The 23,396-nt window shown below is 51.4% G+C and overlaps 1 protein-coding gene across 3 annotated transcripts in view; it reads right to left on the bottom strand.

Annotated features, from left to right (window-relative positions):
* The window catches only part of IGFBP2 (insulin like growth factor binding protein 2), a 94,287-nt gene that overhangs the window by 51,854 nt on the left and 19,037 nt on the right, over positions 1-23,396 (bottom strand). Inside the window, exon 1 of one of the 3 annotated variants that reach the window (XM_055812173.1) lies at positions 11,563-12,073. The exons of the other annotated variants lie outside the window; for them this stretch is intronic. Coding sequence (XP_055668148.1) covers positions 11,563-11,965 — 403 coding nt within the window. The 5' untranslated portion in view covers positions 11,966-12,073. Of the gene's footprint in view, positions 1-11,562; positions 12,074-23,396 lie in introns of those variants that run through there. 3 annotated transcript variants of the gene reach the window in all.

The following is a 23,396-nucleotide window of genomic DNA, read 5'->3' on the forward strand; positions in this document are numbered from 1 at the left end:
AACCAGTAACAAACATTACTAGAAAGACAGAAGCTTTCCAGTTGTCTGAGATGAGAAGAATCTATCTCTTAATTATCATTTTTTTCCTCTTTTTTACCAGGCATACTTTGTCAATGCTGAAAATCAGCCCTTTGTCAGCTCATCTGGCCTTAGTCCCTGCAGGATGAAGACCACGATTCTCAGGAGGGCTGAGCACCAACCAAACCATGCTTTGTGCAGTGGGACCTGCAGGAACTTTACCACTTCCCCAGTCTGCTTTGCCATGTTGAACTCACTTCATCAAAAACAAGGGGGGGAAAAAAGCAAATAAGGCAAGCCCTGGTTCACAAAGGTGGGGTTGAGCAGAAAGGAGGGGCTGGACTCAAAAGGAGAACCCCCTGTCCAAACACAAGTATCTGAAGCAATATTCATAAAGCAAACAGTGGAACGACCGTCAAGCAGTGTGCATTTTGCACACCTGCCCCTTACCAGCAGGCAAATGTCAAGACAACATCAGCACTTCTAAAAAGGGATTAAAATAAAAGCACACTGAGTCCATGGTCAACCTTTGTTTAAAAGCCATGTGAGAGCCGATAAGTTTCTACAGGCTGACTCCCTGCAAAAGTAAGCAAGGGAAAGTTATGAGCTCTGGGCTCCCAGAATATTTACTCAGTCTAATGTTATTCTGACTACACTCGAGCAGACCTTTTCAAAGTCCCATGCTGTCATTTTTATGGCATACCCTTGACCAAAACTCAAATGCAGAGCACCCTTTCTCAAGGGTATTTATTTGCATTTTACTGCCACAGAAGCAAAGGGTGTCCTTGCAAGACAGGAACAGTGCTACAGAAACCCAGCCTATGGCGAGAGGAGGCTGAAGGTTTGCAGCCTCCACTGCACGACAACCAAGGTTCAGACCTGAACACTGCATCAAACTGAAACCATGGAGGTAATTAAGAAGCCTAGATGAATGGCTAAATCTGAGCAGGGGCCAAGAGGCTGAGAGAAGGCACCCTCACAGAGCAGGCTGGGGTGTTTCAGTGGCTGCAGTTGATCTCCAACTTGGTTTAGATCTCATCTGGCCAAAAGCCACAGCCTGGGAAGCACGTCTGGTAGAGGATATTGGTACACTCTGAGTGTTTCCTCACAAAGGCTTGGGATACCAGATCTTATTTTTAGTACTGTATTCATTTCTTCATGTAATGAGTTCAGTGTTTCAGGCAGCCCTGGAGGAGCAGGAAGGACATGTCCTGTAATAAAACTAATTATTTCATGTGGAATTTCTAGCCATTATTGTGAAAGTGGCCAAATTCCTCACTCCTGAAAAGCTGCCAAAATGGCTATTAATCTGGCTGTGGTCATGAGCAGGATTCCTGTGGCCTTCTGCAACACCCCACCGGCCCCTGGGACAGAGACTCCAGATCCAGAAACCAAAGTGGATGTTGTTATTTCCTCACACCGACTCCCACAGCCCGGGTTTTACTAAACAAGAGAGTTGCGTCAGAGGGCTCCATGCCAAATTCTTCCCAGTGCCCCCAGACCAAGCATGCCCCAGTCATGTGCACAGAGGTCTAGACCTTCCTAGACCTCCAAAATCAGCCTGAATCAGCCGTTTCAGCATTATTCAAAGGTCTGTGGACCAACCATTTCTACCTGCCTAGCCTTGGCCATGCTTTCAGTGACAGGTGCCCTGAGGGAGCAGGGTACCGAATTTGTCCTGGAGACATCAGAAGTTCTATTCCCACCACCCAGCTGGGCATGCTATGAAGCTGAGCTTTTCAGGTCCCTTCTGCAGGCAGTGGGAAGCCAGGCTCCTCCACAGAGAAATTCCAGGCCAGAACCTCATGGACTGAAATCCCTCAATAATGCACAAGAATTAATGGAATCTGTCTTGCTCCCTGCAAGATGGGGGTGACAGGTCTGTGGGGCCTGGCAGGAAAAAAAAGCATGGAATAAACTTATTTTAGCCACTAAAATCAACAACAACAGAATTACTCAGCATACCCACAGAGGGCTGACCTGTTACTGTAAGAAGACACCATTTTGCCATAGACTCATTTCTCCCTCCCAGTTCTGGACTGGTCTTTAAATTCAGGGATGGATCAGAGCATTAGCCTCTAATAGTACCTCTAGTGCTGTTCCACCATCCAGTCCCAGGAATGGCAATATTCCCTGAAGACCACTAGAATTCCAGACCTTTGCCCCAAACGTCCTATGTAATGGACTGTCTGTAACAACTTGGATTTCTAACAGTCTAACCGAAAATCCTCCCAAAACCACCTGTGCACAAGCCATGGAGGCAGCACTGTTCACCATGGCCAAAGGAAGAGGTCCCCTACCACAGCCAGTCACTGCTTTAGGGCTCCTCATCCCAGTTTCCATCACGGCAGATGATTTACCTGTCCATTCACACCACAGTCAGATCAAGACGGTGCAGCAGTGATTTCCCTGCCATTATATCAACCTGGTTCATATGACGTTCAGAAGAAAGGACAGTGCCCTCTGCACATCAGGGATTGTATCAGACTCATGGCCCTTGATTAGTGGTGGGTACTATGCTAGAAAAAGAACAGCTGTTGGAGCTCAGCAGTGCAGAGTGCAAGAAGGTTCCAGCACAAGAACATTGTCCTTGACCAGCTGGACTAAGAGGTGCCTTTTCAGAGCCTGGGATGGAGTCTGGAGCAGTTCTTCAAGCCTTCAGAAAGCAGTGGTAAGACTTGTTATAATGTTATTGTTCAGCATTTTCCTCACGCTGGTTCAGCTGCAAACCTAGAAGAGCAAAGCAGCTACCACGTGGAGGGTGGATTGCAGCACCCCTGACAACTGTCCCCAAGAAGCAGGACATAATTCACCAATATAACTGGAATTTGTCTTTAGCACAGGCACTGTGGAGTGAGTGAGGGGGACCAGGAGGTACAAACAACAGTCACGGAAAACCCTGGAACTCTTAGGTTAGCTTCACTGGGAACAGCAACACCATGGTGGCCAACCACTCTGACCCTACAACCTCCACACCGAACGCCCCCGGCAGCCAGGACCCACAGGACACACACCAGGCGTCCCGAGGAGCCCCTGAGCCAGCTGCCCTGGATTACCCACAGCCTCTGTAGCTACACATCCCTGCCAGGGCTGCAAGGCCGAGCACCAGCACCAGCTCTGGGCTCCAACAGCGCGGCAGGATGGAGCCCCATGCCGGTCACCCCTCCTGCTCCTCCTCCTCCTCCTCATGCCATTCCTCTTTGCTAAACCTGAGTTCCTCTCCCCATTTCTGCTTGCTTTTGAAGTGCCAGATGAAACAGCACCAGATGGAGGCGAGCCGCTCACCCGCTGAAAGCAACGGGAGACGAGCGTTTCCACATGGGCTGTGTGGGAGGGCTGCCATCGTGCCGGTCGCAAACCCTGCGTCTCCCCCCAGCTCAGCTTGCAGCCGAATGGCGCGCTGAGCACCACAGACAAAATCTCCTGGATTCATACAGAAAATGACCCCTGAGCAACTTTCCAAATGCAAATAAAGGTCAGATTCTATCCAGTTTCACTGTTTCTACTCTTCTGCCTTCACTGCAGCCACTCAAGATCTGTCCTGCTCCCCTCAAGAGTAAAATTTGGAACTTCTAAAATACAAGGGCACTCCCTACCCTGCAGGAGACACCTCACACTGGGACACATACACCTGATCTTTGGAGGTACAAAAAGGTCTTGGAGGACACCCAAACCTGCAAAGACACCTTCAACAACTCACCCACCACTTCCCCCAGACTGAACAGCGAGCACTCCTGGGACGTGGACATCTGGCACCCACCCTTTTCCAGTTTTAAAACAGCAAGAGGAAAATATGGGAAGGTTATCAGACAACTTTCTCACCAAGCCAAGAGAAGTCTATTAGCGTGGACTAGGTCTTCTCCAGCTAGCCAGAAATGCTGACAACAGGTTACCCTGGCTGAGGTCTGAAAAGCAAGTTCTTACATGGAAATCTTGCTGTGGTCTTGAGCAAAAATACTGCAAAAGCTTCATGAATTTTCCAGACATTATAGGACTACATGTCCCTCCCATAGATGATGCCGTGCAAGTGACTGCAACAGCATGTCACTGTTGTAGGCATCCTGCATCACCTGGCTACAAGGACAAGCTGCAAGGAGGCACAAAAACTCCTCTCTAAAATTGCTTCCAGCCAGTAAGGTATTGGAAACATTATTAATTTCAAGGGCAGAGCATTAGAAATCCCCTCATCCCACCTGAGCTAGTTTGTCTGCAGAAAATTGTAAGGAAAAGCTGGGATTTCAACACGGTCCAATTCTCAGCAGTGCTTTGTGTCACTCTCAATTACAGTCCAGAATGAACTACCAAGAAATCGTTCCTTGCGGCCGGCAGAATTAATGGGATCTTTGACTACAGGAGCACCAGGCAGTGAACTTGTTCCCTTACCAGCCAAGAGGCACAGTGCAGCTTTCTTCAGAATAAAAGCTGCAATGTCAAAGGATAGTTTAAGGCTTATAAAAGTGACCTGATGTTTCCCAGTATTCTGGTCTGTAAAAGGCAAGAGATTACTGACCCTTTCCTTTCTAAAAAAATGTATTTCTACCATAAGCTGATGCAGCAAGAGACTTTTATCTTCCCACTGGTATCCAGCTAAATTACGTGTAGGGCAGAACGCTGAACAGAAGACAATCAATAACGCAGTTACAACAAGCTGTCAAATGCTGGGCTGCAGCAAAGCTCTGATAATTGCACAAACCCCTTTCTCTTAAGCCTTTGCTTAGGAAAGCCACCCCATCACGTTCCCTCATAATTAGGTGTCAACTCGCACGTCCAATGAGGTCATGCTTGGCCAGTTCGTGAATGAGAAACACCTCCCAGCTTGCTGGCAATGACTGCTGAAAGTAGGCAAAGATGTTTCAGTCAGACTCAGTCTGCTGAAGGTAGTTTATCTTTGCGGAAATGATAGTAAGACTGGACTTGCAATCTGCTAAACTGGCAGAAAACTCATGCTTCCAGAAAAGTGAAGGTCTCGCTGGGTTAACTCCCTATCATGGCTCACCCAGGGTCCAGACGAGGACCAAGACCTGTATGATGGAGCACAAGGATCTGCGCCAGGACGGGGGGGGGGAGTTGGGCGTAACTGCCACGAAATCAGCTCAGCAGGGATGAAACACAGCTAAGAATAAGCTGCACATCAGAACCCCCAGCAAGGATCTTTCCTTCTCTCTGAAGTCCACACCAGGCCCATGCACCATGGTTAGTCTCCAAACCCCATAGCACACTCAGCACCCATGAGGCAGCATGCTGTTGCGTGGTACACAGCAAAGGGAGACAAAGCAACTCCCTCCCCTAGACAGACACAGGGCACTAACACAGCTTTCCCCACAAGGCTAATGCCATCGGGTAAAGCCTCGCTCACTCTTCCACCGAGGCCAAACCTGCCTCTTCTGGCAAATGCAAACAGTCAGCAAGGACAAGGGAAAGCCAAGTCCACTGTGTTCGGTATGCGCTGCTAAAGGACACCCTCAAAAGCAGTCACACGCACACTCATTCAGGCAGCACCTCCCCAAGGAGGAGCCAGGGCTGAAGAAGGGTGGAAGCAATAGTGAAGCGCATGCAATGGCCAACAGCTTGGCACCCTCTGATATGGAAGGTGTCTGCTAAGCAGCCACTGGATCAAAATTATATATTTTATCCTGATTCAAGAAAAGAAACCAGGAATTCTTACACCTGGAAACCACCACAAAGCTCAGCCCTCCTCTGGTAACAGAAATGCTTTAAAAGCATCTTTGCATTTTACCTTAGCCTTCCTCTTACTCTGTCTGCCTAGAGCAAAAGATCCTCCCTGCAGGAATCAGCACCAGGGGGGAAGGCAGATAAAACGATGCTGAGAAAGCTGGAATTGCCCAGTCCAAAAGTCACCAGGGAAACAGCTCTTTCTCCTAGCTCCTTGGTGCTGAACACGCAACCAGGAAAAGCAGGTCCAGAAGTGCTGCTGGCCACTGGGGTGAAACCCTGGCTTCACAAATCCAGTTGCATTTGTAGGTAACAGCAACAGCTGCCCATCGGGCAGATAAATTAACCTCAACTAACGCTGCAGCCAGGTCTCGTACAGAGCCATACACAAACATACCTCTCACATTCCAGTTTTCACTGTTTTGCCTCCTGAATTGTTTACCTCGGCTCAATTCCTGGATGTGGATAAAACAAACGAGATGGACTTTCTCACACAGGGCTTCTTGCTGTTCGCTTGACAAATACCATGCTCAGCGAGAATGAGCCTGAAACCCAGAGGAAAGGAAACAACTGCGAAGGGCAAGAAGGAAACGGATCATTTGCCAAGGGACGGCATGAAAACACATTTCTCCTTTGGGCCAGAGCCTTGAAATCTTCCCAAGCTTCCCCCTCCCTCCAAACCACCATTTTCACACCACCATCAACCCCACCACAGCAGACACTAGTGGGACTGGAGCAGGGGGTAGCATTATTTTCAAGAAGCTGCTCCACAAGGTGCTATTTATTGTCTCAATAGTTAAAGACGACAGCCAGCCCAGGGCCCGACCAGGTTAGCTCTTAACCCGACACAGCTGCCGCAAAATTGCTTGGAGACCTGGCCCACCTACTGGCAGAGCCCCAGAGGCAGCGAGGACAGATGAGCTGTGTGGTTTTTTCACTCACATATCATCCTTAGAGCTGTTATTATTATTAATTGCATTTCACTTTTAATAATTTCTTCCAAGGCAAGGAGCTCTGCAGACATTCAGTTTATCCTGGGCAGAGCCGCTGCAGTGGCCGTGGACCTATAAACACACTCCTGTGGATCTGGTTCTTGCCGTTGGCTCCACTGGTGCCTAGCAATGTCCAAGCTTCCATAAGCCAGGCTGAATGCCTGGTTGCAGCACTTGTAAATAACCTCCCTCTTGGTCGTGTGCTTTTGCCTCAAAAGGCATCTCACACAGGACAAGGGGGACACTCATAGCCTGGCTCTCCTCTACCCTTCGCCCACTTTTTAGCCACACAGCCCCCTCAGAACGTTAACTGCTCTGTTAGATCTGGTCAACTTGACTGACAGGGTCAGAAGTTGTGGGGGCAGAAGGACAGATACACGCGTGCACATGCAGATCATGATGGATGCTTTATTTCCTTACAAAAGCAGGAGGAAAGCAGAAGTCTTCCTGGCAATTCAGTGGACATGAAAAATGCACTCATAGCATTACTGGCATGGTTTTCAAGTTGCTGTTAAAATTCCACTTATATTATGCTACCTCCAACCTCAGAGTCTTCTGTGTTTTGCAGCAATACATTAAACTGTCTTTTAGCAGCTGCCTGCCAAGGGGAAATGGAGGTTTTGACATTTGACCCATAAGGAAGGATGTGTGGCATTTGGGGCTACCCAAATAAGGATTTTAGTTGGATGCTAAAGCAAGCTGTGTTTTTAACAGTTAACTATTTTGACGCTGTTTTTTTATCATGGGAGTTCAAAGCGGAGTCCCTGACCAGGTGAATGAGGCAACCCCAGCCCTGCAAGTTCAAGTTTGCCTGGAGCCACATTCTTTGCACAGCTCTCTTTCCATTTGGAAAGGTTACTTTGCACTGGCAAGGAATTAAAAAAAAACCACATTTGTTTTAATAAAGAAGTGAGATTCCAAGGCAGGACTTAATAGCCAGCAGTGGGTTCTGAGGCAGATACCACTGAATTAGCACAAATATCTCAACAACAAAATAAAACAATACTACAAACCCAACTGAACTGCACTGGCAAAAGGGAAAAAAATTCCCTTAACTGGTCAGCTCTGAGCAGTCGCTCAGGAACCTTTTTTTCAGAGTGGAACAAGTTTTATTCCAAGGACCTTGTCTCCATTAGGAGAAAATAGATGTTATGAGCTATGCTCATAATTTGGGCAAGACAATTTAGGACATTTGCTGACCGCTCAGGTCTGCTCTGCTCCACCTCCTAGCATAAGTTCCCACCTTGGAACAGCACCGGCACCCTGCTGCACTCTGAGCCAGTTCAGGTCAATGATCTGACAGAAAACCGTTGACTTGTTTCCTGGGGCTGGCTTTCTGCAGGATTAGCTCCTGAACCAGCCTACTCTGACACAAGGTTAGAGTAAACCCAGCAGAAGGAAGGGAGAAGGACATTGCAGCTGAGAGCTGGACAAGACCATGCAAGGCCCCCGATTCCAGTTCATGATAGCCACAGCAGAAGGCAGCATCCCCACCCTCCAGCTGAGACTGGAGAGGTTGAGAGACCCTAACGGTACCTGATGTTTCAACACCTCTCAAAGCACACTGTGTCTCCAGGACCCATTCAGATCTGCTTGGAGAGAAGATGGCTCTCAGGGACTGGGACATTATCTGCCAGGATGCAGACTGCTAACACCATGCACAGACATCCCTCACCCTGCTCCCTGTGTCCTGGTCGACCTCGGGCACATCATTTAGTCCATCTGCAAAACAGCATGCCAATCTCGCTGAGGGGCTGAAAGAATAAACACACTCGAGATTGGCATGAACTCTGCGAGCTCTGCATGCACAGTAACAACCCTCTGTCCCCAGTTCAGGCAGTTCCAGCCAGCAGTACGTAAAGCTTGTTACGCAATGACCTGAAATAAACTGTAAAGGAGCGTGGTCCAGTGGCATCAAAACTATTTCAGAGGCCCTGATCCCTGGAGGTGCTGAGCCTCCACCTCGCTCCCACCACCGGTGGGAGTTCCTGCACTCCTCTCCCCGGGGAGGGGGTAGAAGTTCTCAGACTGATTTCCACAGACTGCTGCTATTTTGTTCCAACATTCCCAACATCTTCAAAATACCCAAAGCCTCTTGTGCAATGAGCAACATCCCCTGCTTCCTAGCTACATGGTGGTTTATGTTACTTTCCATCTACAACCATTTCAGGATTGGCTTTACAGACCTATGTGGAAGACTAAACAATGCTGGAGCCACAGCAGGAGAATTTGCAGAGTTTTATTCCTTGTTTCATTTGGGCAATCCTTCTGCCTCTCATCAGGGACAAAAAAAATTGCCAACCTCTTAATTCAGAAATAGCACGAGCTCTGCATTCCAGTCCTGAATTAGCCAAAAGAGCCTTTTCAAGTTGGAAAGGGGAAAATGGGCAAATACCTTTAAGTACATTTAAAAAAAAAAAAAAAAGCCTCAACACCTGCCTTTTGCAGGCAAAAAACTGCTCTCGGGCACTCTTGAAACTAGCTCAACATCAGCATTTGAAAGCAAATTCCAATCCCTGCTCTTTTGGGTGCCAGACTGCTTTCCCTGTCACTGCTTTAAAAGAAAAGCAAACTCTCCCTCGTACATGTTTTGCAGGCACCCTACAGATGGAAGCGAGGATGTGAGTCTGAACAGAAGAGTATCAAGCAAAGCTGGCAGATTTGGATTTTGTTTTTGTTGTGGGTTCGGTTGCTTTGGTGTTTTGATTTGTTTTGTTTTGTTTTTTCTAATGGGTACAACAACCTGTTAAAAGTTTTGTAATCTGAAGACAGCAAACCCTTTTCTGGATGTCCAAGCTCCTCTGCCAAGACATGCTCAACTGTGAATATTCCAGCTGCATGTTTCACATCACGCTCGTTAAGGTTGTGCTAGTATTATTATTCACCCCCTATGGACATTACAGAGCACCTAATACATTAAAATGTTCTTAAACTTGCTATTTATGTGTGTGTATCACACACAGAGATACAGTCAAATAAATAACATCCATTGTAAAGGAATAAAGATAATAAAATCAAGCAAAATACCCAGTGAAGTAACATAATTCTGAAATGAAGTCCATAAAAGCAGCATTAATTCAGAAAATCACCTTTCAGCCCATCACTGCAATGCTCTCCGTGCCCCCCCCCCCCAACTTCTTGTAAAAGCATAAGCCTGGAAGTCAGCGCCAGATTCCTTAAATCTGAACGCCCTTGGCTTCTTCTGGAGAGTGTAAAATTCATTCCCTTGACACCCATATTCCGTAGTCAAGCAAGATTTCACATCAACGTGTTCTCCAGACTCCCAGCTCTCCACAGCCCTTCGCAGCTGGGCAAAGGAGGGGGGCAGGAGTGGGGACCACAGCATGGCAGCCTGGGTGCACAGAAGCAGCACCTTGCAACGTCTGAAGTTTTCCCTGCTGCTGTTGTTATTTCACTCCCCTCTCTCCATCTCTCCCCCTCAAGTGTAGCAGCATGCGCAGGTACCCAGCTGCACTCGCATCCTTCTCGGTGAGTGAAGCCAAGAGGTACAGCCCGGTTCAGAGCGCTTTTAAATAAAGCCTCAACAAGAGGGAAGGGAAGGAATTCAAAGTCGTGCTGCTGAACTAGTTATGCAAACAGGGTCAGAGCCCCAGTCATAGCCAAGGAAGCAAAACCAGCAAGGAGGCAGGAGCCAAGGAGGGGTGATTTCAAAGGAGAAAGTGCTGGTTTCTACTCCCAGACCTGATTCGGCAATTTTCAACATGCCACGAAAAGGGAAAGAGCTTGCGGCGGATCGCAAGGGAGAGGAGGCATCAATAAACCAAGCTCTGCTGTATCGGCACCCCCTGGAGCGCTGCCTCCCACAGCAGGCGCAGCAACAGGTCAGGAGCCTGTTTGTATCCCCGTCCTCGGGGCTGTGCCCTCGGGGGACTCTCCTCTTCCCCCAGGACCCAGTGCCCGGACCAGAGGGACCAGAGGGGGCCAGGACCCCCACGGCAGCCGGCAGCGGCCACCCCAACTCCAGGGTGGGCTCTGCCGGGAAAGCAGCCACAGGGAGCGGGCTCCCGGCACAGCAGGGCCCCCGCAGTCCCCCAGCCACCCCCTTCCCACCAGGCAGCACACGGTCCTCCCGCACCGCCTCTCCCCGTGTCTTTGGGGCATCCGTCACCCTCCGGGGTAATTTCAGTCCGGCGCCAAACCCAAATGCGAACCTCCACCTCCCTCTGCTCCCCGAAGAGCTCCCCCTCCCTTCAGCTGCATCCCCCCCAAACTTCACCCTTAGCTTCCCTCGTGGGTTTTCTTCTCTACGAGACCCCAACCTCCACCCTGCCCTGCCCCCGCCCCGGACAGTCCCTGCATTCCCCCTGTGACACCCCACCCCTGGGCTTCCTGCCCCGTGCCAGCAGGAAACCCCTCCGACCCCCGGGGCAGATGTACCCCCCAAATCCCCATTTCCCCTCACGCCCAGGGATGCGCTCACGGTCCTTCCTCCCCCCTCCAGCGCCCCTCTCATTCCTGCCCCCTCTGTCCCTCCCCGGACGCCCTCTCCCTCCTTTCCCGCCGGAATCCCCCTTCCCTGCCCTCTCGAGGGGTCCCTCTGCCCCGGCGGCACCCCCTTTAGGCCACCCTTAAGGACCCTTTTGTCCCCGGGACGTGCCGGCGCTCCGCTGCCCCGGCGCTCGGTCCCGGGAGCGCGGTGCCCGGTGCCAGTGCCGCACGGCCGGTGCGCAATGCAGAGGGTCCCCGGTGCCCGGAGCGCGGCGCCCAGCACCCCGGCGCCGCCGCCCGCTCCCGGTGCGCGGCGTCCGCTCCCTCGCTCGCAGGGCGCGCGCTGCCCCGTCCTCCGCGCGCGGCTGCGCGAGCCCCCCGCCCGGCCCGCGCTCCCCGGTGCCGGCGGCGCGGTGCCGGGCGCTCTCACCTGCGGGGCGCTCGGCGCTGGCGCCGTACTCGGCCGTGTCGCGGCGGCGGGCGCAGGTGCCCTGCCCCTGCACCAGGGCTTGCAGGGGCAGCTCGGCGCCGGGGTCGGGGTAGCAGCGCAAGCCGGCGGCGCAGCGCGGCGTGTAGACACCGCACGCCTCGGCCTCCAGGCGGGCGCACACCGGGCAGCAGCCGCAGCCCGGCTCCCGCACCAGCTCGGGGCAGGGCGGGCGGGCGGCCGGGGGGCAGGCGGCCAGGCGCTCCGCCGTGCAGGGCGGGCAGCGGAACAGCACCTCGGGCAGCGCCGGCCCCGCCAGCGCCAGCGCCGCCGCCGCCGCCGCCACCAGCAGCCGCGGCCAGGCGGCCCGCGCCGCGCCGCCGTGACCGACCGCGCCGAGCGCCATGGCGGGACTGACGGGCGGCGGGGCCGGCAGGTGGACACGCCGCTCGGCCTCCCGGCGGCGCGGCGCGGAGCCGAACGGCACGGCGCGGCACGGCACAGCACGGCACGGCGCGGCACGGCGCGGCGCGGCGCGGAGCGGAGCGGGGCCGGGCGCGCCGCGGCGCCGCCGGGTCCTAGAGCCGCCCCCGCGCCCGCCCCCCCGCGGGGGTCGGGGCTGCCCCGGAGGGGAGAAGGGGGGCTGCCCCACAGGGAGAGGGCATCAGGCTCCGGGAGGTCTGGGGCTGGCGCACGGGAGGCTGGGGGTGCCCTGAAGAGGAAATGGGGGGTCTGACCAACACGGGGCGAGGGCCTGCTGCAGTGGGAGCCGAGGTGTGACCCACGGGGGACATGGATCTGCCGCGCAAGGAGGCTGGGGTCTGCCCCGCTGGGTAGAGCGGGGCCGCACCCGGGCAATCGAGCCTGCCCCACGGGGACGAGTGAGGCCTGCCCCACAGAGACGCCTAGTGCAGGGAGGGATGGAGACCCTACCTCACAAAAGAGCTGGGGTCCTGCCCCACAGGGACACCCGGTGCTGGGGGACATGGACGGACCGAGTGATCTCCACAGCACCAGAGAGAGACGGGAGGGGGGCTGGGGGCAGGTGGGAGCCCACTTTCACCCCTTGCCCCAGAAGTGCCAGACCAGGCATGAGCAGCCACATCTCAGGCTGGGTCCCGCTGTGGGGATGGGGTGGGAAAAACCTGGGTTCAGGGACAGTCCTGCCATCCAGCCTCCCCCTTCCCCACCCCACCGAGGCCATCCTGCCTCGGTGGGAACCGGACCCTGAGGCTGGGTGAGCCCCCTTGGAGTGGCAGAGCTCTGTGCCCATAGGGCTGCCCACATCTCCAGCCTGGCTCCCCACAGGGCATTTACACCCCCAGACCAAAGCCAGCTGCAGCTGCGGCGGGCTCGGTGCCTCCCCTGCCTCGCCAGGGTGCCCGAAAGCTGGGCTGTGGCCAGGGATGCAGAGGCTGAGTTCTCCGGGCTTTGGGGTTTTGGTGTGAAATACCCATTTCAAACCCTAACACACTCCTCTCCCTTCTGCCCAACACCCAGGCTACACAGAGGATTTTAAGTACAAGGGCTGTTACACAAAGGTGACTTTTTTGACTAATGAAAATAACAACAACAAAGCCAAGGGAATGCAACCGAGCTTATGAAACTGGAAAACTTGATTAATATCTTTGTGGGGTTGAACGGCTAAAGTCAGGCACTGAGGCAGCCCGAGTTCCCCCAGCAGCAGGAGTGTCAGCTTTGGGGTACTTAGAGTTAACATTTGCTGCTGTAGTTTTTTTGTTGTTTTGGTTTTGGTTTTTTCAAATTAAGAAAAATGCAAAATGCTGCTGTTGATGATGACTCGTGTGGCACAACTTTGTGCACAGGATTACTCACGGCCCTGGAGTTATAGAACAACATGTTTATTTGTGGGATCCGCGAGCGCAGGGTGGGATGATGGCCTGCGGCATTCAGCGTGCTCCATGAAATCCCTGCGATGCATCCTGGGACCAAGCACACAGTCCCATCCCCATCCCTGGGACTTCCCAAGCAATAACTCAGGTTTTACCAGAGTTAATAAAGCATGGTCCCTTTCTCCGGCTGCCCGCCACACTGCCGATACCTTGTCATGGAAGAGCTGCCCATTTGCTTTACTTGTTAAAATACACCATTGCTTGTCTGCATCTTGCTTAAGCTGGACAGTGATTTTAACCATCCCCATTGTGCCTCTGGAGGAATCCAGTTAGTTTTGGGGTCCCTATGACTGTAGCACTTGTTGCTGCTTATTGCTGCTTGCAGCAGTCATTGCTCTGAGTGTTGGGGACTCGGAAACTCCCAGCCAACAAAAATGTTCCCCTGAAATTAGAAGCAAATAACAAAGGTATTTTTATTCCACTTCACGTTACAGAATTCCTTTTTGTATTACGGAACCTGAATTTTAGCCTGAGTGACTCAAGGAAGTCTCTTCAAGAAGACAAGAAACAAATAATAGAAAAAAGCCCAGCACAGACTTTACATTCGTTACTCCCACAAATTGCAAAGTGGGAAAATGGGATGCACAGCCCTGAACACAAGCAGCCCCTCAAAAGCCTCCCTTTAAAACAGATTTGCCAGCAGATGTTCAATAGACAATGGAGAGAATTATTTTCACCGCACACTCACGACTTCTCGGGGATGGGGGAAGGAGGCTCTCGGTACCTTTTTTATGATCTGCCATTGACTTCACTAATGACTCACATTTGGTTCCAATGAGATATTTTCATATGACTAATGAATCTATATTTGGAGGCGTAAGAGGGTTTGGCTAATTATCTGTTGCAGTCAGTTAAATATTCCCAGTATTCAAAGTAGGTTTTCTTCCAGTGGCAAATGTTATGCCCTCGCGGTCTGTCTTCTAGTGCTTTAAAAGCAGCCCAGCACTTTGACTCGTACCAAGCTGACATCTGGGTTTCTGCGTGTGTAAGCACAAGAGATGGCCTGAACTTAATTATACAGCGAACCAATCCTGCATTTTTTAGGTGGCCAATAGGTCATTCCCCAAGGGACGATTTAAAACCGATTTTTCAACACGCGCTTGATGCTTGCAGCGGCCCCTTTTGCTGGGGGCATTTACTGGGGTGCCATTAATAACTCCTGGCAGGGGCAAATTCCTTATAAGCACCGTTGTGTAGGCTGCTTGTGCACAAATCATTTTGCCACAGGGAGGGCTCAAAATCCGATGAGAGAAGGGAAAGGAGGGGGGGGAGGGGAGGGGCTCCATCAGCTCAGCTGCCTGAATTGCAGGAGAACATTAAACATAATGATCCTGGAGGGAAAGAAACCATACGCAGCTCAGATGTGGGAACGAGCCAGGATTTCCTGTTCATATGCCTCTTTAGTAGGTGCTCAGGCTGTTCTCCGTCTTTTATTGCTGTCATTTTCTTTGTCCACCACCGAAGCAATAGCACCGGTGCAGACACAATGGATCAAGTCGTTCCCCCTGCCCCTGCTGCTGCAGCCCTCAGCCTGCAGCCCTCTCTGCACTGTTCTCCAACTCCAGCAGAACAATAAAGAAGATTTTACAGCTGTTGTGGGGATGGGGGGAGGCAGGGAGGCAGAGGGAAAACAGCTTGAGTGCCCGTGGCCAGCTATAATTTCTCCAGTGGGTCTTTGCTGACAGTTTTAGGATTAACAAGTGAGCTCTGTTCCCAGGCATTTACCCCTCTGGATAAGCTGGCCTGTTTGTTCTCAAGGGTTTATTTTACCCTACAAAATATGGCATTGCCAAACAGATGTAGGCTTGTTCCTAGAAAGGCAAGTTATAGCTGAAGCTGCATCTCACAGAGGCTTTAGTCCTTGGAATTGTTTGGAAATGCTACAGTATTCCTCCGACCCTTTTCAGGGCAGTTTTTTCCCACAGACGTGCTGGTCAATTCTTTTATGGCTCTGTCCTTTGTCAAGGATGAATTAGGAAAAATAAACTCACAAACAAAAAGTGGAGGCCCAGCACAGAGATCCTCTTGCTCCCAATGATTAAGAAGTATTTTACAGCTCGGGGTTGGGGGTGTTGGGGGGAGAAAACAATGTGTCCTCCTGTGTTTTTCTTTCCCCCATTTTCAGCTCAGTGTGAGTGTGTAAGGGGCGGGCGGGGGGAAGAGGAAAGAAGAATAAAACAGTCTCACTATTTTTAAAGGCCTCCTTTTCAATAGATTGACACAAAGTGCTTTATGGTGAGCGCTGGAGAAAGCCTCCCATGTCCCAGAGCTGCCATGGCGAGGGGCAGGTGATGAGGAAGGGAAGGCTGTGAGGAGGAAGGCTGTGTGGATGCATGCTGGGCCTGATGTCCGTATTTGGTGGCCAGCGTCTGGCTTTCTTCCTGAAGATTTGACAAACTTTGGCTATGAGTAAAAGTTTGCTGAGGACCTGGGACCTGGGAATTGCCATTGACTCAGAACGAAGCACACCAGGGTGGGACAGTGAGGGGTCTGCCCTCCCTTGCTCCCGTCCCTCCATGGGGGGTGGCAGGGGGACATGCCCAAGGTCAGCGTGAGTCAGTAGTGGGGGCAGAAGAAACTCCACCCTGATCTCTGTCATCTGCAGGGGAGACCCTGTCTCCCCCTCAAATGGACCAAAATAGCTTTAAAAGCCAATTACGGTGATGTTAAGCCTCTTCATGGGATATGTGCGCATTCATGGTCTTGAGTGATGCCCTGCTCTTGCTGGCCAGCACGCTTTTCCCCTCAGCAGCCGGTCAAGCCGCCAGAGCTCCCTCACACACTCTTGGAGGGAAATCCCACCTCACCCACAAGCCCAGCTCTCCTTCCCTACACTGGCATTTGGGAAAAGGCTCCCTACCACATCTCCCCCACACTCCCCAGTGCTCCAGCCCCATGCCACCTTGTCCCCAGGCCACAGGAGCAGGGAGAGTGAAACTTCACTCGCCTCCAGACACCCCAGGTCAGCAGTTTTGCCCACCAAGTCGGGGGTGATGGGGAGTGAGCTGAGCAGGGCTCCTACAGGAGGCACTACGGGACCCACTTGATCCAGCCTGCCCACAGTGCCAGCTGCTCCCCAAGGCAATCACACTGAAAATGGCAGGCTTGCAAAATAAATTATTTAATGAGTGGGCTCCAAGCACTCCCCCTGCTCCACACGAGGCGAGGGCAGAGCTGCACCACCTAGGCTGGTTGTTGCAGGGCTCCCCAGCACACTCTGCCTGCCCCTGCCCTCCAGCCTTCACTCCTGGTGGTGACTTGTTTTTTGTTTGCCCTGCAACTAGTTACATTTCAGCCTCTTGTCCTCCCCGTGCACCAAAACGCATGTTTCAAGCTTCCCTCAGCACTTGCTCTCTGGAGCTTGGTTGGCTCCAGCGCGAGGAGTGCGGGTGCCCCATGAGCTCCTGCGGCTCTGATCCTCACCCTTAGCTCTGCTGCTCCACAGGTCATGCTCAGAGGTCTGAACCTGCCTGATGTCCCAGGCCCCCCTCTACCCTCAAATTGTTTTCCCCAGGTGCATCAGCCTGGCCAGAGTTCAGATGTCAGCAGAAGGGCCAATTATAGGCCACTTGTTTTTACATTTACCTTATCTGAGATGTTTTTAGAGCAGCCCTAAACTCATTATCTATGAGCTTGATCCAGTTAATTATGAATGCCTTGGAGTGGTCCAGGCTGGTTTGTTTAGGTTTCTCCAACACTGATGTGAGATTAGCAGAGCTAAACACCCCCCACCACCCCCCATTAGCTGGAAGGCATAAAGCAGTGGTGGTTTTCAGGCCCATCTCTCAGGCACTGCTGCTCTCCAGCAAGGATGCAGGGGAGGGACGCAGGGTGCCACGGGTTTGTCTGGTCTGCTATTACCATACGTAGCACAGGCTTGTAGATGACATACATAGCAGAGGCTATGGATGGATTTGGACACACCAGTAGCCAAACTACTCACTCATCCCTAAGCATCCCTCAAAGATGCCTTTATTAGTCTCAGGTGTACAAAGCAGCTTAAAACCAAGAAGCAGATCAGGAGGAGGTGATGCAAAAAGGCTTAAATATTGACCTAGGATGGTCAGGCACAGTGACTTGCCTTATAGAAATGATAAATCAAGAGCAGAGAGGATTTGTATGGAGATGGCCCTTGATTTCAGCTGGTACCAGGGTTAATTGCTGTTGGAAAAGGACATGGCAAGGATGAAGGAGATGTACATGAGGGAGGGGAAAGAAGAGCCTTTACCTCAGTCCAAGGTGGCAGCACATCTTTGCAGAAATGTTCTACTTTAAACACGTCTCTGTTTGAAGTGGGTCTTGGGTGACTGAAGTACCTGGTACTACCCACAGTTTCTGTATTTACGGTTTCTAAGTTGCAGTGCTCAGGATATCAGCAAAAGGTGACTTTGCAAAGACCCTAAAACTACAGCACCACAAACACCACAGTTTTCAAACACCACAGAATCCCAGCCCTAACCTATAGGGAATGGGGATTAATACTCTCTGGGTTTGGTGGCTAACAGCCCTAGCTTCTTACCTGAGGACCACCTCCTTTGGCCTCAGAGACCTTCCCTCTCCAGGCCACCCAACCCTGATTTCCCTTGCATGGTAGGAGTGCTCCCACAAACTCATGGGCACCTACCGAGTCTTCCAATGTGCTCCTTGGTTTCCAGGGGATTTAGATCCCTAGACAAAAGTTAGATTCAAAATCCCTTTGTTTAAGTGAGTCCAGATGCTAGAGTCTGGCTCCTTGGAAAGGGCTGGAACAGCCTCCCAGCCCTGTGACACAGTGGGAATAGGAAACGGGCAGCATCCTCCTGACAAATATAAGAACCCACAGATCCCTTTGACATTTACACTGACAGGCTTTCCCTTCATGTCTGGTACCCCTTGAGCAGGGCAGCGGGATGAAAGCATTTCAAAGCTCACATAGATGTTTAAGAATTTTATTAGCAGCATCAGCCAGCATTTCCACTTGCTTTGTATTTGCTGTTGGAAAGTAATAACAGCTTTGGAGAATCTACTCAGGAGAGAAAACAGCTCTTCCCTAGGCACCACGCCGAGATACTGCTTTGAGTAACAACACTGCATGCAGGAATGGAGTGGAAAGGGGCTGCAGCCCCAGGAGGAGCAGGGGTTCTTATGCTAGCCCATAGAAAGTGCTTGGATGGAACAGGACGAATGAAAGGGAGGTGTGCTGTGACTACATATCAAGAAAAGCCTCCAGCTGCTGGTCTCTAGCTGCCTATGTCAAAGCCTCCTAGGGAAGTAACTTGATATTCATCTCCTGGGACAAATAAAACAAGTACTGGAAAAAATACAGGGAAGAGTCTTGCATTGGCTGGGGACAAGGCAGACCATTCAGATCTTAACCCAGAGCACAGAGCTCTCCTAGGGCAAGAGAAGTATTTGAAGGTGCACTGATATTTACCTCTAACACAAAGGAAACCCCAGGCCCCTGCAGTCTCCTGGCTGTTGAGGAACAGGAGCTACTCCAGGATTTGGGAACACGCAGGGCTGTGCTGCCTTTGACTCCCTACCAACTCCTAAACCCAAGAATGTCATTAGTCCCATTTCCCTGGTCCTGTGTCTGCACCTCTTTTGGGTCTGACTCATTTCTGGAGGTGTGGCCATGGCAGAGGGAGATGGAGCCAAGAGCTGAGGGGACAGAGCATCTTGCAGAAACAGGTCCTCACCCCACAGCTCCCCTGATCTCACACAAGCTCTGTCCCACCTCTGTCCTTGCTCAGTGGTAAAGGCAGAGACCACTTGTAGGGCATCTTGGGGCAACACCAACTCTACCTTTCTGCCTCCAGACAAATCCCCTTGCCCTCCTCAGCAACAGCACAGAAAGACTGAGGAACCAACCCTGTTTAAAGGTGTCCTTTTCTGCTAGCAGCTACAGATGAACATCTCTGGTGAGCATCACAGCTGTTCGACCCATAACGGTACTTAACCAAGAAGCCATCAGAAAAACACAGGGCCTCAACTCAGAATATTTAACCATATGCTTTAAAGCACGCTACCTGTAAAGGCAGGTGTGAGAGGGGGTGATCTGGATGATCTCACTCCAAGGTAATGGGATGAGCCCTCCTGCACTGTTGCAGCCCTGCTGAGACAGCCGGGCAGCCTGGCAGGTGGGTTTCCCCTTGCAGGACGCTCCCACGGCAGCAACTTTTTTCCATTTCTTCAGTATGTTTATATGTGCCAGCATGTACAAGCAGTGACATGCAGCCCACAAGCAAGACCTCTTCCACGACCTTCTGTCCAAGCATCACTGCTCATTTCTGGCTTGCTCCTCTGGACCCTCACCAATTTTTGTTACAGAGAACGAGCTGGACTAACAAGCTCTCCCCTTCCTTGCTGACGTGGACACCTTCCTCAAGAAAATGCATGACAAAAGTAACAAGGGTGGGCCACCACTGCCCAAGGCTGTATAGTACTCCTACCCCAAGAAAAGGCCACCTGGCGATCCCACAACCCAGCACCTCCTGGAGCCCCCAACCACAAGCAAACAGATACCATGCAAAGAAGAGGGTTCAGCTAGAAACCTCCAGAGGTCCCCTTCAGAGCTGGAAAAAGCTCAGGGTCTGTTCTGTCCAGTTTTAAATATCTCTAGGAATGGAGATCCTACAGCCTCTCTGGGCAAAACCACTCTCCTTGTGAACTTGTTTTCTTTTTACTGAGACAAAACTTTCCTCATAGCAACTTGTCCCTATTGCTTCTTGTCCTTTCATGGTGTCCCTCTGAGAAGAGATCTGCTCCATCCTCTTGAATCCTCCCTTTGGAGAGTCAAACACAGCAATTAGCTCTTACCTTCTCTTCTCCAGATTGATTCTCCAGCTTGCAGCCTCTCCTCATTGCTTGCTATCAGATGCTAGTTATTAACCAGAGCTTTTATTAAAAATTTTGGTGTCCCACTCAGCAGTAGAGTATGATTTTGTGTTTATAGCTCTGTGTCTATTTCCAAGAATATTTTACTGGCCTGATGTACAAAGCTACTTAAACCTTAAAATGAAGTCATCTCTGCCACAGAATACAATTTGCTAATTAACCCTTCACAAAAACACTACAGCCAAGATCTCAAAGCATGAGCACCAGTGTAGACCAATGAAAGGACAGAGGGCTTTTAGGAAGATAACAGGAGGGATCCAGATCACGGATCACAGGTTTGCCTGGACATCAGAGCTGCATGAGCCAAGTTCTATCACACTGCTTTGAAAGCAAGTCGACATCAAAGCTGAGGACTCTCCCACTCAAATAAACTAAAATTGGATTTTAAAGTGCAGCCCCACTCTGCAAAGCAGCTCCATAAAAATGTCATTGTGGGACTTCCTGTTTATTGTCTCTTGCAGACTCCAAATGAAACCCATCCCACCAGAGAAAGCTGTTTCCTAACGGGCCTTCTGCAAACACAGGTTCTCCTCCCTCACCCACCAACTCTAAACCAACAGGTCCGAATCTACATCGCCAAGCCCTATGCAACACCCTGGATTTTGGTATATCCACTCAGCCAGAACCTGCTAATCTGCTTTCTTGCTCTGTGCCACATCCACCGTTGTCCTCCAGCATCTGCCTCTCCCATAGGTCACTGTCCTGGCAGGCGCTGCTGGTGTGGCTGCAGGGGGGAGCAGTCAAGAGCAAACACAGCCTTTATCTTAGGCAATAAACCAGCTACTCACTTTTTTACCTACTAGAACAGCTGTGAGCTGGAGTAAAGCCTACTTACCTTCATTGCTGGGATTTTTCAGAAGAGCCTGAGACCCAGCAGCCCGTGCACTACAGGCATTCAAAGGCAAATGAGTATGATTTCCTACTGCATTTTTAACTCTCCCAGCCTGCAGCAAGTACAGCCCAATTCTGACCCTTTAAAGGAAGCAAATGCACAACAACTGGTGCTGTTTTTCCATAGTGTCTTTTGAGAGTTGAACCACACTTTAAATCACTTTGATGATGCACACACACTAATTTGTCCTGAGAACAAAGAGAAAGCGTCCCCCCAAAAAAGAAGACAGAAATATCTGCTTCACTTCAAGCTTGCCTTTTTTAAAAATTTGCTAGTTAAATCTTAAATCTTAAACCTCAGCCAGGCCTAAGGGTGAACAGTGCACATTCCCAGAAAGAAAGCGACTTCATTAGGAGAATTATGTCCTGCAGCACGTGGGACTGTGTACCTGCCAGCTGGAACAGTAACAGGTAACAACGTGAATGCATGGATGCACTAGAGCTGTGAAGGAGCAGCAGGCACCATCTGAGCACCTTGAGCAGAGCTGCTCCTTGCTTATAGCAGACAGGCTGGAGGAACAGCAGCTCTTCCAGGGAATCAGCTGTCAAGGTCCCAGGGCCAAAGTGGACCAAAGAAAGAGGAAGATGTCTTCCAAAACAGCAGGAAACAGACACAGGAAACAAAGCCCATACAAAAATTACTTTTTGTATCTCTCCACATGTAAGGTTGAAAAATAGCTAAACAATTTTACCTATAAGATCGTGCCAGTACCAGTCAGGAGACAGATGTAGCAAAGAATAAAATACGGTGTTAACTGGCCAGGAGAAACGTTACGATGCAGCCAGGCGAAGAGGGGAGGAAAAGGGGCTGGGTAAGGTGATGCTGCCTGCTGGGAGCCCAAGCAGCCCCCGCGGGTGTCCCCCCAGCCCCGGGGCGGGCGGTGCGGGGCGGTGCGGTGCGGGGGCGCGCTGGGCTCGCCTGCCCCCTGCCGGCCGCCTGCGCTCGGCCAGCCCGGCCCCGCGTCGGGGTCCGCACCGCGCAGCCCGAGCGGGACTGCAAGTGGGGGCGCAGCGGGAACCGAACACAGGCATGGCAGAGCTAGAAACCGCAGTGGGTACAGAAGGTGATGCAGGGCCAGCTAACAAAAGAAGAAAGATCTTCTTGCCACTTCTACCTCTCTGAGTTACCCAACATCTCAATGCAACGAGCTTTTTCTAGCTCGGGTTCTCAAGATTTGGGTGTCTGTCTTCCTGCGGGAGATGAACACGGCTTTCCAGTGCTGCATTAACGTGCCTAGAAGAGCAGGAGATGGATGTCAGGAGGGTCTTGCCATCCTGTCCAAGCAGGACTGTGCTGCCCCATGGAGAGGAGATGAGGGCGCAGCTGGCACTGTGAGAAGACGTCCAGCTTTCAAACTCCTCCAGCCACTACAGAAACAAGCCCCAGCCCAATGGCTTTCATGGGCCAGCCCGACCCAGCAGAGCATAAACACAAAAGATCTCCTAGGAAATAGCTTCTGCATCTCCCAGTTTCATGGGATGGGGCAGGGCAGGGAGTTGCATGGGAGCCAGCCAGGATTCCCGTGTACACACACAACCAGCAGCCTGCACACCAGCTCCCACAAGGTTTAAATCATGGCCTGTGGGGAAATGTCGGCTTCTCCAGACGAACTATTCACATTCAACAGTAGTGTTAAGCACTTGGAGAGTTTTTATAGCAAGCTCAGCACGATCCACATGGCACTGCAATATCCCCTCTTTCACCTGCATCCTCCGAGACAGGTAGAATCTTTCTTAGGACACCTCACACGCACCCCACTGCTGGGAATTTGCTAGAAAACCCACCCTGGTGTGGCAGAGATGGGACCCAACCATGTGGCTTTTTATAGCCAACACTGCTCCTTGCAAAATCACCACGGTTGCCCTCTGCACCTGCTTTTCTCCACAAAAGCAAGTAGATGCACCCAGTCCAGCACAACGGTAACCTCTCACATGAAGATGAACGGTGTCACCACATGCATGTTGCCATTTTGCCGGCACACACAGTCATTACTCAAAGAAGGGCAAAAAGCACAGTGAAGAGTATGAACTGCTCGGTAAACCAGTTCACCACATTGGTCTGAACTGGGAAGAGCAGTGAGAGATCAGCCTGCCAAAACCTCCACTGGAGTCCTTCCAAATTACCCAAGCCAGCCAGGACAGTGCAGCTTGGCCAAG

The sequence above is a fragment of the Falco peregrinus genome, chromosome 8 (assembly GCF_023634155.1).
Source record: "Falco peregrinus isolate bFalPer1 chromosome 8, bFalPer1.pri, whole genome shotgun sequence".
Classification (NCBI taxonomy): Eukaryota; Metazoa; Chordata; class Aves; order Falconiformes; family Falconidae; genus Falco; species Falco peregrinus.